This window comes from Electrona antarctica, assembly GCF_951216825.1.
Source record: "Electrona antarctica genome assembly, chromosome: 18".
NCBI classification, from domain to species: Eukaryota; Metazoa; Chordata; class Actinopteri; order Myctophiformes; family Myctophidae; genus Electrona; species Electrona antarctica.
In genome coordinates, this window is record NC_136799.1 from 21445689 (window position 1) to 21464822 (window position 19134).

The following is a 19134-nucleotide window of genomic DNA, read 5'->3' on the forward strand; positions in this document are numbered from 1 at the left end:
AAATGAGACAGCGTCCCCACTTCTGGTCTGTTAGAACGGTGTACTGCAGGCCAGCCCATTGAAGTCCATTAAAATTCGACTGTAGTTCTTAGCCTACTTTTATACTTTTATTAAGACTATATTGATTTGAATAAAAATATGTTTCCATATGTATGAAGTGTCTTTGTCAATATATTGTTTTCTCAATAGAGGATGTATTTAATTTACCACTTGAATGAGTTACCTATAATGTTAACAGAGCAGAGGGGAGACGGCAAACAGAGAACCTGACGCTTTTAAGGGACGTCACTGCCTTTACGAGGCTACGAGCGCCGACTTTGAAGAGTGGAATTCTCATACATCCCGACTGACTTTGTTCATTCATGTCTATTTATATTTTGAACATGTCACAGGCTTACTAATATGTTCTACCTACCTCGGAGTTCCGACGGTGTGGTATACCGTTGTCAACTTGTTGTATAATTAACTTGGCTGAATAGTTGGGGAAAATAACCCAGCTAAATGGAGGAGTGACATTATATCCTGACATTTTCATACCTAGTGAATTCTCCAGAGTATTAATAATTAGTCTTGCAAGATGCCGTTTAGATAATTTTCCACAAATACATAGCATATAAAAAGAAACACAACAAGTATATCTGGGTATTGAAAACCTCAAGGGATGCGACCGTGACGTATTTACCGTGCGCCCACTTTAACTTGAAATCTCTGATGGAGTATCTCTGATGGAGTATATTATAGTACATTGTGGGTTTTATATTTAGATGGCAGGTATGTGACATTGAAAAGGACAAATCAAACATATGGGACACTTTATTAGAACACAAAACAGCCTCAGTAATCAACCAGTGAAATAAGGGTATTTTATGATATCTCTCATAGGGATTGCATTGACAGCTGCAGTACACCGTTCAAACGGACCAGAAGTGGGGCCGCTGTCTCATTCGGGGGCGTGAAATTTGTAGTCCCCGTGTGTCTCTATTAAGTTCATGAAATGCCACCCTATTTTTCCCAACACACAAGTACAACGTGAGAGCAAAATAGCCGCTGTGTGAATAATATAGTCAATAGCAATTGGACACCTTCCTTAGTGCTTGCAATCAGTGCTCTTTGTTCCAGTGAATGGAAATCTTAAAGCTAACTACATTGACAATCTCTGGACAATTGTGTGCTTCTTGATTTTGACAACCTCCAAAATTGTTTGTGGAGCTCAGCAAGGAAGAATTGAGTGACCTGCACATTCCCATTTAGAATCAATTGGGAAGTCAAATGCAAGGCAGACATATCGCCACTCAAGTTCTTCCTCACTGATCAACAAATGATTTTGTATGGGGGATGCTGAAACACTAAACAGCAATATCTACTAGTCTATTTAATTTTTTTTCTCCAAATAATATAGTGATTCTTACCTGTATGGAGCCTATAATGACTTTTAAGTTGCCTCTTCTGAGTGAAGGTCTTTCCACATTCATCACAGTTGAAGGATTTCTGTTCTAAAACATAAGAAGATAAGAAGACAATACATTCAAAGACCTTTAATGCAGTAGGATCTGTCTTTTTAGATATACCGATTTCATCGGTATATCCAAATATACAGTATATTTAAAAAAGAAAGTGGCAATAACACCCTGTAACCATTTGAAAACCTTAGCAAAGTGACAATTACAAATCCACGGAACGTAGCGAATCAGACTGGAACCCAGGCTAATAACCTTCCAGAAATTACAAAACCTTAAACATTTTCAGAAATTCGCAACAGTTACTGATTTACAATCTCACAAGTTGCAATGCATTGTGACCTTGCAGATCTTATATTTTCTCTATGTTTTCAATTTGGTTTAACCTCTTAAACCCCTGCATCCGTACTGTGGTGGAAACATTTGCTGAAAAATAGCCGATCTACTGTACAAGTTTGAAGTATATCTGCCATTTTCTTTCTGGAAAGAAATGTAATGTAAAGCGGAAACAGAAGGTCTGGTCACTACTAGTATAAACCCCAAAGGGACTCCGGTCAACCAAGTATGGGTTTAGGTGATGTGATACATGATGAATACAGTATAGTATAGTATAGTTACTAGTTAGTCTTGAGGTAGTACCTGCATGGAGGTTCATATGCTCCACCAAGGAGTGCTTGGTGGAGAGGGCTTTGGAGCAGACAGTGCAGACGAACGGCTTCTCTCCTGTGTGCATACGCTGGTGAACCACCAGAGTATGTTTCTGGGTGAACCCCTTCCCACAAGCAAGGCACCTGAAAGGTTTCTCTCCTTGGGAAGGGAAAATAGATTTGAAGCACTGTTAGGCACAGTGGGTTGTGTCGGTATGGCTGTCAGTCTGAACAACATGGAAAGAAGGTGTGGAGGGCATGATAGAGTTTATTGTTGGGCCCTCTGGAGCTGTCACAGATATAGTTAAATGTAAAATATGTTGTCTGTTGTGTGATAGTTGTTGACTGTATAATTCTGTTAGCGACAGCATAGCTCTCCTGAAGCAGCCTGGGTTAAAGGTGAAGTAAGTGATATTATATATTTATTTTATTTATATTCCAATTACAATCTTAACCATAGCTATCAGGAGAGAGGATACAGGATAAAAAGGTTAAAACAGGAAGTAAAGACAAAGAATAAGCAGACAAAATTGGAACTGGAACACTATACAAATATTGAAGCTGATACGTGGGTAATCTGCAACGCACCAGAACGTTTATTTTCAGTTTACTAAAGAGCTGGAGAGAAACCAATTATTAAACAAACATTCTATATAACAATGATTCCTATAATAATATAGAGATTTAAATTTGCAACAAAGGAAGTTTTGTTTTAACCAAAAGATATCACTTACACTAAATACTTTGCTCAAACTAAGGCTTTCTCACATTGTTATTGGGGTATATAATATTGTCCACACAGTATGTGCCTTGGGCTGTCTTGAAATTGTATATTTGCACATGCATAAACTGTGTAATACCCTACAATGGAATTCCTGATCCGATATATATTTAAAAAGAAAAGCTGTACTAGAGGTTTCAGAGTACCATAGTCAAGGCTATGTAAATAAGGAAAGGACATGAATGTCACTTTCTTGGTCCAGCAATTACAGTTGAAAAATGTGATGCAATTTTCAGCTCATACTGCACAGATACCACTTTCTCCTTAATAATATAGCTCTGGTCCATAGCTCTAATGGACCAGAGCTATCTTAATAAGTGCTCTTCAATTACCTCAATAAAATTATAGTGTGCTGTGGATATCAAATCACACCTGTGTGAAGTGAGCGGTGGAAATATACTGTAATTGTTATACTGTACTGAACTCCTGTACAGACAGTCGTGCTGAACTCCTGTACAGACAGTCGTCCTGAAGACTGGTTACACTAAAAACTCAGCTTCCCATCATACACCTGTGCAGTGTGAAACTCAACAGCACCACTTTCTCACCTGTTGGTACCCTAAACAGACAGACAGACATAGGGAGTGGGACACACAAAGGTACACGATGGAGACGGGGTGTGCCCACCGCTCAAAAACAAGACATCAGAATACAATGTGTGGTCTTTTCATTTTCCTGAGCCAGTTATCTGACAAATGTTTCAATCATTAAGAACTATCGTTTATTCATACACATCCAGCTCTCAATGACCATCTCTTGACTATAGCATAGCACATGCCAAGGTGTCATTATTACCTTCTTTACATAGCCTTGACCAGTGTAAGGAAGCACTCCTCTAACTGGGTCATGGGGTCTGGGGATCCCAGGGGTCAATAGGGGAGAGCCAGGGGGTCCGCAGCTAAATTATTAATAGCTAGTAACCAATTGTACCCTTATAGGTATATAATAATTCAAATTTCAGAGACTCTACAAATAGAACCAAATGAGCCTGTGAGGGTCATATGAAAACCTCACCTGTATGAGTTCTTTGGTGTATCTTCAAAAAGAGGTGGTTTTTGAACACTTTCCCACAGTCCTCACATCGTGCCTCTGTGTCAGGGTATTTCCTTCTTCTGCCTCTCTTCCCAGGCTCCCTGTTTCCCACCGAGTCACTGTCCACCCTGTAGCCCTTGTATTTCATTGGTGGCCGGATTTTGCGTCTACTGTGTCGGGAGCGGTCAGCCCTTGGATCATAATCTGTGTCATCCGAGTCTTTATGCAGCGACTCAGTCAGGTATTTGTCTGCGGTGTCACAGTTCAGGCTGGAATTCTCACCAATATGCTCGTCTTCTGAAATCTCATGCGGAACACTTCCATCATCTTCATTCTCACCAATGTGCTCGTCGTCTGAAATCGGAGCACCTCCGTCATCATAAACTACTTCTACTTCTTTACTTGATATCTCATCGCGCCTCTCCTCCGTCACCGTCACAATCACATTTTTCCTCGGGCGTCCTCGCTTACGCTTTGGCAGATTTGAGAACTCTGCACTGACCTCTGCGGGAGTTGTTGTGGGGCCGAGCTCACCCAGGGCCCTGACAAGGTCACTGACCTCCAGAAGACGGGCCATGGCCATGAGCTGCCCAGTGGCACTCTCCTCCACAGACACCTGGGCGCAGTAGATGAACTCCAACACCACAGCAAAGTAACTGGATGCCATGCCATCAAGCCTGTAGGTAGACTGGCTGATCTGGTCCTCTGCAGTGAACATGAGGGAGAAGTAGTCACTGCTTGCAGCCAGCAGGGCCTTGTGTGCCTTGAAGTGCACCTCCTCAACGATCAGCGTTATGTCACACAGCAGATCCCTCTTTCTCAGCCTGTCAAATTTGCTCAAGATGCTGTCCTTGTGTGCTTCTGAGCGAAGGGCCATCCGTGAACCAACGGAGGCTGGAGTTGGCTCTGTCATGTTGTACGGTTCTGTTTTGTTTCAGTATCACCTGGAGTGGAGGAAAGGACCAGAATTCTGTAAAACACTGGTTCTCAGTGTGGGGTGGGTCCAGGGACCTCCAAGAGTCCTTGAGGAGGTTCCAGGCAGAGGGCATCAAAATCAGTTTAATCACTTTAACCTTATTTTATTAGTTTCATTATTCGAAAATAGCTGATCTGCGATCAGCCATTTTCTAAACATTTTGAAAGATCTGGGGAAAGAAATTCCACAACAAATTATCTTATATAGGGGTCCCACTCCCTGGCACAATGTTTTCAGATGGGGGTCCGTGTTTAAATATGTTTTATACATATTAATTTACGGGTTGACAGGAGAATGTTGACTAGACCTAGTAGATTACTGCACACGTACAGGAGGAATTAAAGGAGAATACACCGCCGGCTATAGCCTACTACTGATGGGAATATGCAAATGTTTTGTTTGTTTTGTAACTTCCTTAACATTTCTCCTGCCCTGGCTAATCAATGAATCATAGTTTGCAGAAAAGCTTTCAGGAAACAACTTCAGACCATGACTAACTTCAACCAATTTTTCATCATTTCTTAGTGTAATGATGGGAAAATAAACAAACAGTAACGAGTAACAGTGGGTAGTTAGCAACAATCTGTTAGCTACATTGTGTCCAACAATGCACGCTGTGCTCGGAGATAACTCGCTAGAAGTAGGCCACGATTAAAAGCGACTGAAAAACGCCAGTAAATAATATGCGAAACAATATAAATCTTCTGTGTGACCATATCCCCAAATTGAACTGACTGAAATTTGTAATATCGAGCTTATAGGACCTTACCTTCTATTTGTATCCACTATGGAGGACATGCACGGGATTGTCGCGAGAGCTGTGGTTATGGAAGCAGGGCGGCCGCGGACGTGCATCTATGACGTGCATGCAGCTTCAGCTGATCTACACATACTCAGGATAGGACTAAACGCACGTTTTACAAGCATGTGATTCTGAAGCTTTTACTATAGATCAACTATTAAAGCTCTGCACTTGACTTGGAAGTTGGTTGAGCTACGAGCTCTCAAGTCATGATGATTATTTTAACACTGACTAGTATTGATTTGTCATTTGTGCAAACTTGCGTATTTTGCGATACATTTGTAATTTTAAGAACTTTTTCTCTCGTATAATTTATCGACGTAGGGGACGGCGGTATGCGGTGACGGTGTGAGTAGGCCTACCAGATACTCACAACTGTCCAGATCGTCCAGGCCAGCTGTCAGTGAGATAATTCCTGGGGATTGTTGACAGGTGCGTGTAAGAGAAATGTAAAAGCAGGTCTTTGATTGATTGCATACTTTATTAACAGTTTTTCTACATTCCTAACACCTCCCCCCGCCCCTGGGCATGCTCGGCCGGTCTGGGGGCGGGGGGTTGCGTGCGCGACACCATCGCGGGACGAAGCATAAATTATACTTGATGGACTGTAGGTGCGCGTGCAGCCGTGCACAAATAGGCTCTGCTGCCGTGTTCATGAGCGCACCTCCCGTTCTTATGACAGCGACTGGAGGTGTGGTTTTGAGGACAACTGTTTTGAATTGCTATTATTGTTCAAACACAACAGAAACGTTGTGCCCCCAGGAACATTTCGTCCCTGAAGCACAGGAAAGTACAGTTCAATACAAAAAAACCCAAGAAAGGGTAACAAGACAACTCACCCCTAAAGCCACTTTTGGTGAGTTGTCCAGACAACTCACCCCTAAACGTGAAGACATCTCACCCCTGCTTTTTTAGGGGTGAGATGTCTTCACTTTCCGGGGTGAGATGTCTTCACTTTTGGCCACTTTCGGGGTGAGATGTCTTCACGTTTAGGGGTGAGTTGTCAGGACAACTCACCAAAAGTCTGACTGAATATTACAATTACAATTTAGGCATTTAGGAGACGCTCTTAATCCAGAGCGACTTACAATAGGCAAGAACAAAAAGCATGGGAATACATCACATATGTAAAAATGCATTTATCGCGAAACATGCGTAAGCTAAGAACGTGACTAGAACATATCTATATAATGACACTATACATATAAACTATAACTAGAACATATCTATATAATGACACTATACATATAAACTACACATATATGCTATACTATGCTGTACATATATACTATGAAGTGCTATGACTACATACAATGCACTTATTGTGCTGTCTACATGACATGCTATAAGTCTGTTTCAAATGCTATATAAGTCTAAGAAGTGCTGTCTAAGGGGGGTAGGGTAAGTGCTATGGGCCATGATGGAGTCTGAAAAGGTGGGTTTTCAGACTACGGCGGAAGATCGGGAGTGATGCTGCAGTTCTGATTGCAACGGGAAGTGCATTCCACAGTTTTGGGGCCAGAAGGGAGAAGAGTTTGGGACGTGTGGAGCGTTGTCCCGGCGTTTTTAGTGAGGGTACTTCCAGCTTCCCTGCGTTGGCTGATCTGAGTGCGCGGGAGGGTTTGTAGGGTTCAATCATGCTGGCAAGATATGGGGGAGCCATACCTTTGGTTGCTTTAAATGCCAACATCAGAGTTTTGTATTCTGTGCGGGCAGCGACCGGGAGCCAGTATTTGAGCTATACTGAATATTTCACAAGAATATAACACAAGAGTCAAATGTCGAATTCGCCTTTAAGTATGTCACGGTCAAATGCATAATAAACCTTACAAATACAAACATTATTGTTTGTATGTAGGCTACCCAGTAGCCTACCCATATGATTAGATGAATGTGCAACATTGTTTCCATCTTCCAAGCATATTCCTGCCAAAATGGAGATCTTAAATTGTTGAAAATGTCTTTAAACAAAAGATCACCATGAATTCAAGGCGTGTGTGTGTGTGTGTGTGTGTGTGTGTGTGTGTGTGTGTGTGTGTGTGTGTGTGTGTGTGTGTGTGTGTGTGTGTGTGTGTGCAAACTTCTGAAGAATTGTGAACTGAACCCCTCTCAATTTGGTTACTCCAGATGGCTGTCACTTTTCTCACATGCTAATGTAACTAGCAGTAGTTAGCAACTTTGTACAGCCGTCAGACTCTGCCGGCGCGCCCAAAAAACATTTGGGGGTTCAAACCCCACAGTACCCCTGAAATGCATAGAAAACTGCTTTTTTTTAATACTGTGCCAATAACATTTGGGGTTCAAACCCCACAGTACCCCTGAAATGCATAGAAAACCGCATTTGTTTGGCACAGTTAGGCTATACTGTGCTATAAAATTACTGATATATCAGGAATTTTATAATATTATTATTATTATTATTATTATTATTATCTGTGCTTGGTGCTGGTCCTGCTGCCACTTCTGCCTCCTCCTCCCCACCTGTCTCACTCTGTGTCATGCAACTGTATGGTCTTGGTTGTTTTTCTAACTTTGTCTTTAATGACATTATCTTCTTCAACTCTTTCCTTTCTCTTAAAGAGCTGAGCTAATGTTGGTTGCATTGCCATTTTGCTTATATATATTTTTAGCGCATTCTTCTACTGACTTTTTAGTTTACTTCTCAAAACAGTTGATTTCATTATTAGTTTCCTGTTTTCTTTTTTTTCTTTTTTATGAACCAATCAGAACTAAGTATTGCGTTGTGCCAGTCTTGTCAGGCAACCAGAAACATGGTTTGAACGTTGGTGGATTCGTCGTAGTAGAGAGCCCGCCTTCTATATCCGGTCATTTGCACGTATACCTTAGGCAGACAAACGTCCGTTTCCGTATCCGCTCTCTAGCGGATTTCCAACCTGCAAAGTGAACTGGTACTGTCTGCACGGCGCTACAGTGGCGCTGCTGCGAGCGAACCCAAGGGAGAAACCAAACTCTTCTCCTCCAGTCCGTGGCGTGCGGTGGTGGATTAATAAAATAACAACGGATCATTACGCTGGCTGACACAAACACACTGTTACAATTCAGAAGCACTTTTTATTAAGAAACCCCGATTCTGCTCTACTCCTTACAAGTGTTTCACCGGATTTTACTGTTAAATAAATAAATAATTAGCCGTGACTGCGCACGTCTGTAGGAACCGATAGTTAGATCCGAAATTGAATTATGCCTACTGTAATGGGTGCCACGGAAAGTACAGACAACTCACCCCGCAATGTCAGAAAGTGAAGACAGCTCACCCCGGAAAGTAAAGACATCTCACCGGGGTGAGATGTCTTCACTTTCCGGGGTGAGCTGTCTTCACTTTCCGGGGTGAGCTGTCCGGACAACTCACCCCGACATGTCAAAAAGTGAAGACAACTCACCGGGGTGAGATGTCTCGTATTCCAAGAAAGCCTATGGGTTTCCTTTATAACACTTTTTAAGGTAGGCTATACGTTATTACCGTATGTTATGTAAAACCTTTTTATTTTGTGCTAAGTCGGCAATCTATTTGAAGAAAATTTGAAGCACAATCATACAACTGATGATTATGCAAACTAAATTGCTAATTTGCTATTGCGGGAGCAGGATGACTTTCAACATTTGAGTGGGTCAGTGTGATGACCATGTCATAAACCACTGTATAGGCCTGTATTTTCCCCAAATAACTTGAGCATGAGCATTGAGAAAACTATCATTAAGATTGTATTATAAGAGAGTACTGTATACGTACATTCAATTCAATTGTTACAAATAAAATTAACATTTTTAGATGAAATGCCACTACCGGTAGTTAAGTTGTAAAGTCCTAAATGTGCAGGCAGCTATCCAATAATTTTACATCACAGAATGACAATTCAAAGTAAAAGAAAAATCAGACCCCTCTGAAGTGAGTGGTGCTGTACTTGTGCTGTACGTGTGTTAGGCTGCGCAACAGTGACACTTGGTGGTGAAGAAACGCTACTTCCGTGCTCAGACACAGCCAGGGACACAGCCAGGCAGGGACACACATCTGGGCATTGGAGTGCTGCAGTGCACCCTATGGTTTCACCACTCAACAAGCTTGATCTAAATATGCTATGCATAACTTTATCAGCATTAGTTATGGATTAACTTGCATACGCGCGCACTGTATTCAAGCAATCAAGCAGCATTTAACACAGTACTCTGTATTTCAGAAGCAGTCTGCTCCAAAATGAAAAGTGTGAAGGTTGTTGTGGTGGGAGCAGGTGTGGTGGGGCTTTCTACTGCCGTCTGTATTGCTGAAGCTCTGCCTTTCTGCTCTGTCACTCTTCTGGCCGACAAGTTCTCTCCGAATACCACCAGCAATGTTGCTGCAGGGATTATGTTTGCTGCACCATTTCCAGGTATGGTATGGAGGGAGTAAATTCCTGTCACAAAATAAATCATTTGCCTTTTCTTTCCACATCTCATTCAATCAAGTTATGTGAAAATAATTTGCAAAGGATTTATACATTTTGTACACCTGATAATGTGACCGTCAGGTCAAGTTAATTCATAAACGTGATTTTATCAAATAGTCAACTCGAGTTCTTTTTTTTTTTAAGATATATTTTTTGGGCTTTTTCTGCTTTTATTGATAGGTTGAAAGTAGATTGACAGGAAATGGGGAGAGAGATGGGGGGGAAGACACGCAGTGTCAGGATCGGGAGTCGAACCCGCAGCACGCTGTCAGGCTGGCTCAGCAGCCTAGGTGCCCAGACGGTTGAGCTAACCGTCTGGGTCAGTCAACTCAAGTTCTAATCAGAGATTAGAAAGTATTGTTTGGTATTCATCTAATTTGTCTAATTTCCTTCAACTCTAGATGTTCCTCAGGAACAACAGAAGCGTTGGTTCAAAGACACTTTTGATCACCTGTTGAAAATAGCAGAATCCCAACAGTCACCAGAAACTGGTGTAATGCTGAGCTCTGGGTAAGCAGTGATATATATCTGTTGAGTGAGACTGATGTGAAGAGTTTAATTCCAAAACCAATTAAAAAACAAAACATTAGTGATCTACAGTCAGTGCATTATAAGTAAATATACTACTAATTTAAATCATTTAGAGTACTTTGCTGAACAAATAGTGTTTAATTTAACCATATTTCATACCAGATTATTCTAATCTCAAGGAAGGGTTCGGTACACTGTCTCAGCCAGAGAGCTACCACTACACCAGCATTTCAAAGCACAGTAATAGCAGTTTACAGTTTCAATAGAAAAAAATCAGACCCGTCTGAACTGAGTGGCGCTGTACTGTACTGTACTGTACTGTACTGTACTGTACTGTACTGTACTGTACTGTACTGTACTGTACTGTACTGTACTGTACTGTACTGTACTGTACAAGCCCTCCTCCCTGGCCTGTGTGTGTGTGTGTGTGTGTGTGTGTGTGTGTGTGTGTGTGTGTGTGTGTGTGTGTGTGTGTGTGTGTGTGTGACTGTGTGACTGTGTGTGTGTGTGTCTGTGTCTATGTGTGTGTGTGTGTGTGTGTGTGTGTGTGTGTGTGTGTGTGTGTGTGTGTGTGTGTGTGTGTGTGTTAACAGACAGACATGGGGAGCCTAAACAGACAGACACACAAAGGGACACACATTGCTGTGCATTGCACCACTCAACATACTATACAGTTGGAGGTAACAAATGGAGACCAAATCAAATGTTCTCTTGAACAAATGAAATGGCAAGCAAAGTAATGCTTTATTAGGGGTTAAGTATCTCTCCCAAATGGAAAAAGATACAGAAACATAGTTTACAAAGAAACTGCACAAACTTGTGCAGATGACAAGCACAAAAGCAAAGTGGCTGCAGAAAAGAGAGTTATGCTGCCTAGCCAGTTCTCACTCGTAAATTTAGAAAAATAACTACGAGTGCAACTTTCAGTGGTGGTAAATCGGAAAATAAACAAATTAGCTTTATACTACTGGTTGAGTCTGCTGATAATATGAACCTTGGCTGGCAAGACCGAGGTGTAAATGACAGGACCAATCACAGCAGACGTGCGGAATAGATTTACTTAGTATTTAGCACAGTTTCATTTACTTTAATAATAGATTTTTGAAAATGAACAGAAGTGTATTGACACCTTAACAATATGTCTTACAATAATACTTGATGACATCATGTGTTTTTGTTTCTAGGTTTTCTATTTTTAAGGAGGTTCCTGTTCAGAAGAAGCCCTTCTTTGCAGAGTTTGTGCTTGGATTCAGGCTCATGTCTGACCGTGAACTGGAACGGTTTCCAGATCACAAGTTTGGCCAGGCTTTCACCACCATAAAATGTGAATGTACTTCCTACTTACCCTGGCTAGAGAAAAGGTAAGCTACATTAGATAATACATATTAAAATAATTTAAGATCATCTCAAGGGTGAACAATTGTTTATCGTGTTTCCCAGCACCTGAAACCTGTCAATTAAACAAGGGGTGGGGCAACGCTGAGTGCCAAACTGCTGAAATTTGAAAGTAAACAGTGAATGATGTAAACATTGAAATGTACAATGTATTTCATTTTATAAATGTAGCACGAGATAAGAAATCCTTTCAACATATTGACTGGGTTACAACATTAACAAAAAATGCACTTGTTTATTTGAACAATGTCCATTGTTCATCTTTAAAATAATATTTTAAAGAGATATTATGTTTCTATCATTTGGAGTTTGCTTTTATCAAGGTTAGTTTATTTCAGGTCAATCAACCCTATAAACTTGTGATAACATTCTTCACAATACTCTTAGGAGTACTATGTAATTCATTTGTGAATAATTAAACTGTCTTGGTGGTCTTAAAGCAGCATCTCGATTAGAATATATGAATATAATTATGTAAAAAGTGTGTTGTATCTGTACCAATTATACAGGTATTTACATACAAAACTCCTTTCATGTCTTTTCTTTAGGTTCAGAAAAGCTGGTGGCAAGGTTGAACAGAGGAAAGTTAACAGTCTTGAGGAATTAAGCAGAAGCTATGACATCATTGTAAACTGCTCTGGTCTGGGCTCCAAAACCTTGGTTGATGATGCCCAGGTGTACTCAGTCAGGGGCCAGGTCCTCAGTGTCCAGGCCCCCTGGCTGAAGCACTTCATCAGAGATGGTGACGGAAAGACCTACATCTACCCTGGGATCCACAGCGTCACTATTGGCGGCACAAGACAGGATGATGATTGGAGGATGGAAGTGGCCAAAGAAGACACAGAGGGCATCCTGCAACGCTGCTGCAGACTGGAGCCATCCCTCAGCAAGGCCAAGATTCTCCATGAGTGGGTCGGTCTAAGGCCAAGCAGGAAGAACCCAAGGGTGGAGAGAGAGGAGGTGCCAATGCATGGGCGCAATGTGCCAGTGGTCCACAACTATGGTCATGGTGGCTGGGGAGTCACCCTGGCCTGGGGCACTGCCTTGGATGCACTGGGGCTGGTCAGGCAGTGTCTTCATGAAATGCTGCCACAGGCAAGACTTTGAGCAAAATCAGCAAATGGTAGGCCTGAAAGATGGACTGCTTTTCATAGCCTTTGTAACCAAGCTGGAGTACATGATCATCAGGTACTATGATTATATACTAGGAGAAAGATTTGTTTTCAAAAAAAGTGTACAGAAAGTGTCCAGACCAGAGGTTGGCTGCTGCTGCTGAAAAGTCCATCACTGGATGTACAGTACATCTTGTACCACCCACCACCAAGCTTCCATCCATACTCCAGTACATACTGGAGTATGGATGGAAGCTTGGTGACAAAGGCTATGTGCCTGTACCGTCAACAGACCCCATCACACCAGACTAGACTATCTTCTGAAGTTAGTCAGTTGTTATGTGAGGCGGACTGTACACACTCAAGTGCTGCTGTACAAAGCAAGGAGTGAAGTGCATTTCTGCCATGGCAAATTTTGCTAGAACAACAAGCCAGATGACAAGAGCAGTGAGGGAGATGCCAGGGAGTTGGAAGAGTAGAGATAGTTGTGTGTTTATTCATATTTGTATTTATTGTGTTGATATCTTTTTATATAGTGATATCATAGAGCCATATTCTGTTTATTGATTTTTTATTAATAGACTGAAAGTCTGATGAGCCCTGGCATATTACTTTCACCCCTCTTTTACTGTTAATTGTTTTTTAAGGTGTGACAATAAAGTCTTTCTGATTCTGATCAGTTAAATCTGTTAAAATTGTTCTCGTGCTTCTACTTCTGTTTCAACAGTTCGTTTCAATTAGAAAGATATATGCATAAAATGGCGTATTAGTAATTACACGTCTGGGACATACAAAAGAAGGCATGGCCGATTTTATGGCCAGGGAGTCATTTTGACTGAAAACGAATGGTTGGAACATATTCAGAACCCAAAAAAGATTTGCCACAACTTCTAACTTTGTCCAGGTAGTCGGTAAAGCACTCGCCTCTCGACCACAAGGTCATGGGTTCGATCCTGGGCACCGCCAACTCAGCGTATGAGTAGTAGCATGGCTTGTGCGGTAAGTACTGGGAGCTGATGGTATGTGTTGCGCAGTTGCGCTCCACCTCAGCAATCCATCTCCCAGGAGTCTAAACTTTATGTGCAGGCAGCTATCCAATCATTTTACAATACACAATACACATAGTTCACATAGACAATTCAAAGTAAAAACAATTGATCTAAAATATGCTATGCATAACTTAACTATCAGGAGGATACATTGCATTAAGCAGAGAGGTAGGTGGATTGGGGGCCAGTTTCTCCATCAGTTTCCATTTTGTGATGTGTTCAATGGCCAGTCCATGAACAGCACTGTGTTCCTATGTTCCAGGTGAGTGGTGTGGAGGGCAGCGGTTATGTCATCAGTGGAGCTGTTTGAGTAGTATGCAAACTGGTTGGTCCATTGTGCTAGGAAGCTTGGATTTCATGTCTAATAACAAGCATTAGAATCTGTTCTAAGTAGGCTATTCTGGCAAGTGTCTTGTCTTTTAACCCTTGTACTGTCCTTTAGTTGTGGATTAACTTGCACTGAGTAACTCATTTACTCTTACTCTCATTGTATGCAAGCAGCAATCAAGCAGCATTTAACACAGTACTCTGTATTTCAGAAGCAGTCTGGTCCTAAATGAAAAGTGTGAAGGTTGTTGTGGTGGGAGCAGGTGTGGTGGGGCTTTCTACTGCCGTCTGTATTGCTGAAGCTCTGCCTTTCTGCTCTGTCACTCTTCTGGCCGACAAGTTCTCTCCGAATACCACCAGCGATGTTGCTGCAGGGATTATGTTTGCTGCACAATTTCCAGGTACAATATGGAGGGAGTAAATTCCTGTCACAAAAAATGTTTACCTTTCCTTTCCACATCTCATTCAATCAAGTTATGTGAAAATAATTTGCAATGGATTCATACATATTTTGTTCAATTCATAAACGTGATTTTATCAAACGGTCAAATTTCTAATCAGAGGTTAGAAAGTATTGTTTGGTATTCATCTAATTTGTATTTGTGTTTATTTCCTTCAACTCTAGATGTTCCCCAGGAACAACAGAAGAACTGGTACAAAGACACTTTTGATCACCTGTTGAAAATAGCAGAATCCAAACAGTCACCAGAAGCTGGTGTAATGCTGTTCTCTGGGTAAGGATTGATATACATCCAACTGTTGAGTGAGACTGTTGTGAAGAATTTCATTCCAAAACCAAATCAAATATTTGAAAGAAAAAAAAGAACCATACTCGTTCAGAGTTAGTGCATTATACGTAAGGATACTATTAATTTAAATAATTTAGAGTGCTTTTCTGAGCAAATAGTGTTTAATTTAATTTGATCATTATTTCATACCATATTATTCTAATCCCAAAGAAGGGTTAGGTACACTATGTCTCAGCCAGAGGCTCAATAGTAGGTACCGTAGCACTACACCAGCATTTCAGTAGATACGCACAGTAATAGCATTTAGTAATAGCACCTCAAGTGCACTTAGTGCACTTGAGGTGAGGTGACTTTTACAGTTTACAGTTTCAATAGAAAACAAACTACAGTATGTAACAAATGGAAATGGAGACCAAATCAAATGTTCTCTGACAAGCACAAAAGCAAAGTAATGCTGGGGATTGAACCCGGGGCTCCTACTCGCCAGACCAACGTGCAACCTACTGTGCCAATAGGGCTGAGCCCGATTGGCAGGGCTGTTGCGGGCTGGGTCTTGGCTGGGGGCTACACATTAGATTCGATTTTTTTAGATTCAATCTATTGTCACTGCACATAGTATACAAATACTTTGACAATGAAATGAAGAGTGGCGTCTAGCCAGAAGTGCAGTACAGTAATGCAGTAAATGAAGGAATAAATACAGAAAAAATGTACAGTATGTACAGTAATGTATACAGAGTAATAAATACATAGGAATAGTAATGAGTAGATGGTAGAACCAGCATAATGATCTGAATAAGTATATGAGAAGAACAATCTGTACAGTGCAAGCAATGCATGATGAGGATAATATAAGCATATATACAGTATGCACACCCACCCCCACATACCCACTCTCTCTAACATGTTAAGATATAAGCATGAGTTCAGATGGGTAGAGGGATGGAGGGAAGGGGGGGTCAGAGTTCAGCAGGGAGACAGCAACAGGAAAGAAGCTGTTCCTGAGCCTACTGGTACGGGAGCCAATAGTCCTGTAGCGCCTCCCACATGCCATGGGTACTAACACACCGCCATACAATCACAGATGCTGGCTTTTGAACTTTGCGCTGATAACAATCTGGATGGTCCTTTTCCTTTTTACCCAGGAGGACACGACGTCCATGATTTCCAAAAACAATTTGAAATGTCATGTGGACTCTTCAGACCACAGCACACTTTTCCACTTTGCGTCAGTCCATCTCAGATGAGCTCGGGCCCAGAGAAGCCGGCGGCGTTTCTGGGTGTTAATGTTGTTGATATATGGCTTTCGTTTTGCTTGTAGAGTTTTACTTGCACTTGTAGATGTAGCAACGAACTGTGTTGGTTTTCCAAAGTGTTTCTGAGCCCACGTAGTAATATCCTTTACAGAATGATGTCGGTTTTTAATGCAGTGTCGCCTGAGGGATCAAGGTTCAATGTTGGTTTTTGGCCTTGCCGCATACATGCAGAGATTTCTCCAGATTCTCTGAATCTTTTGATGATATTATATATAGACTGTAGATGATGAAATCCTTAAATTCATTGCAATTGTACATTGAGAAACGTTGTTCTTAAACTGTTGGCCCGTCCTTGCTTGTGAACGACTGAGCCTTTCTGGGATGCTCCTTTTATACCCAATCTTGACACCCACCTGTTTCCAATGAACCCGTTTACCTGTGGATTGTTCCCTTTTGTTGCCCCTGTCCTAGCCATGGTTCACATGACGCTAGGACGTAAAATGAACAAAATAGCTTTATACTACTGGTTGAGTCTGCTGATACTAGCAACCTCGGCTGGCGAGACTGAGATAAATAATGGAATGGTAAATGACAGGACCAATCACAGCAGAAGTGTGGAATAGATTTAGTTATAGTCTAGTAGCCAGCCCATAGAGCCCCATTGTGAACCCGGACATGTTGAGTACACCAAAGTTTTATGTTAGAAATGTTGAGTATGGGTCCCCAGCATGTAGAAACTGCTGGATGCTAACATTATGTTGAGCAATTTTCATAATTGGCATAATATGTGACCATACCATTAACAACCTATAGAAGGCAAACAATTCCAAATTTCATCATGCTTTATGTAGCATGTGCCATGTCAAACTGGGGGTTTTCATGATGCTGAATCCATTCCAAGCATTAGTTTAGCAAAAAAAACACTCCTTGGGCTATAAACGGCCATAGCTACCCAAATGTGCTGACATCACCACATTTGTGATTACGGCTATGGCCGTATGGCCTTAAGGCTATGGCTATGGCCTTAACGTTATCTCTTACAATAATTCTTGATGACATCATGTGTTTTCGTTTCTAGGTATCAAATTTTCAAGGAGGTTCCTGTTCAGAAGAAGCCCATCTGGGCAGAGTTTGTGTTTGGATTCAGGCTCATGTCTGACCGTGAACTGGAACGGTTTCCAGATCACAAGTTTGGCCAGGCTTTCACCACCATAAAATGTGAATGTACTTCCTACTTACCCTGGCTAGAGAAAAGGTAAGCTACATTAGATAATACATATTAAAATAATATAAGATCATCTCAATGGTGAACAATTGTTTATAGTGTTTCCTATAGCACCTGAAACTTAGCTGTCAATTAAACAAGGGGTAGGGAAGCACTGAGTGCAAAACTGCTGAACTCAAATTTGAAAGTAAACAGTGAATGATAGTGAATGATACATTTGTTTGGTGAACATTTTACAAATGTAGCACGAGATCAGAAATCCTTTCAACATGCTGACTGGGTTACAACATTATTCTGGGCATAAAGTTACATTTTAAATGTAAACAAAAATGTAAGGACTAGTGGATATAATTATGTAAAACATGTGTTGTATCTGTACCAATTATACAGGTATTTACATACAAAACTCTTTTCATGTCTTTTCTTTAGGTTCAGAAAGGCTGGTGGCATGGTTGAACAGAGGAAAGTTAACAGTCTTGAGGAATTAAGCGGAAGCTATGACATCATTGTAAACTGCTCTGGTCTGGGCTCCAAGACCTTGGTTGATGATTCCCAGGTGTACTCAGTCAGGGGTCAGGTCCTCAGTGTCCAGGCCCCCTGGCTGAAGAACTTCATCAGAGATGGTGACGGAAAGACCTACATCTTCCCTGGGATCCACAGCGTCACCATTGGCGGCACAAGACAGGATGATGATTGGAGGATGGAAGTGTCCAAAGAAGACACAGAGGGCATCCTGCAACGCTGCTGCAGACTGGAGCCATCCCTCAGCAAGGCCAAGATTCTCCATGAGTGGGTCGGTCTAAGGCCAAGCAGGAAGAACCCAAGGGTGGAGAGAGAGGAGGTGCCAATGCATGGGCGCAAGGTGCCAGTGGTCCACAACTATGGTCATGGGGGCTATGGAGTCACCCTGGCCTGGGGCACTGCCTTGGATGCACTGGGGCTGGTCAGGCAGTGTCTTCATGAAATGCTGCCACAGGCAAGACTTTGAGCAAAAGCACTTTTTAACAAAACCTAAGTCTGTCGCCTGTGCTTTATCAACTTTCACCACACACACACACACACACACACACACACACACACACACACACACACACACACACACACACACACACACACACACACACACACACACACACACACACACACACACACACACACACACACACACACACACACACACACACACACACACACACAGGGTCCCCCAGGGGTCCTTGAGGGAGTTCCAGGGGGTCCTCAGCTAAATAATGGTTTGGAACCAAATGGACCCTTATGGGTCTGTGGTAACAGGTACGGTCGCCCCTTTTCCATCTCGCCCCAATATCTACCTAGCTGTAAATAACAAACATAATT

At 41.7% G+C, this 19134-nt stretch overlaps 3 protein-coding genes across 5 annotated transcripts in view; 2 read left to right on the forward strand and 1 right to left on the reverse strand.

The window, feature by feature from the left end:
* Positions 1 to 6175, reverse strand: part of zbtb24 (zinc finger and BTB domain containing 24) — a 9017-nt gene extending 2842 nt beyond the window's left edge. The window contains exons 1-4 of one of the 3 annotated variants that reach the window (XM_079528351.1): positions 6069 to 6175; positions 3900 to 4861; positions 2097 to 2264; positions 1410 to 1493 (exon numbers count right to left, since the gene is read on the reverse strand). In XM_079528351.1, coding sequence (XP_079384477.1) covers positions 1410 to 1493; positions 2097 to 2264; positions 3900 to 4830 — 1183 coding nt within the window. In that variant the 5' untranslated portion in view covers positions 4831 to 4861; positions 6069 to 6175. Of the gene's footprint in view, positions 1 to 1409; positions 1494 to 2096; positions 2265 to 3899; positions 4862 to 5662; positions 5785 to 6057 lie in introns of those variants that run through there. The other 2 variants (XM_079528352.1, XM_079528350.1) reach the window with 2 other exon arrangements.
* Positions 5888 to 13366, forward strand: LOC306942459 (D-aspartate oxidase-like). The gene is made up of 6 exons (XM_079528358.1): positions 5888 to 6047; positions 6079 to 6127; positions 9892 to 10080; positions 10539 to 10647; positions 11853 to 12029; positions 12612 to 13366. Exons 3-6 carry the CDS (start codon positions 9909 to 9911, stop codon positions 13168 to 13170), a joined length of 1017 nt encoding a protein of 338 aa, XP_079384484.1. The 5' UTR covers positions 5888 to 6047; positions 6079 to 6127; positions 9892 to 9908; the 3' UTR covers positions 13171 to 13366.
* A 1414-nt stretch (positions 13367 to 14780) lies between these two features.
* LOC306942460 (D-aspartate oxidase-like) lies at positions 14781 to 18786 on the forward strand (the record flags this gene model as incomplete). Its single annotated transcript, XM_079528359.1, has 4 exons — positions 14781 to 14952; positions 15177 to 15285; positions 17635 to 17811; positions 18211 to 18786. 4 exons carry the CDS (start codon positions 14781 to 14783, stop codon positions 18767 to 18769), a joined length of 1017 nt encoding a protein of 338 aa, XP_079384485.1. The 3' UTR covers positions 18770 to 18786.
* Positions 18787 to 19134: the final 348 nt, after the last annotated feature.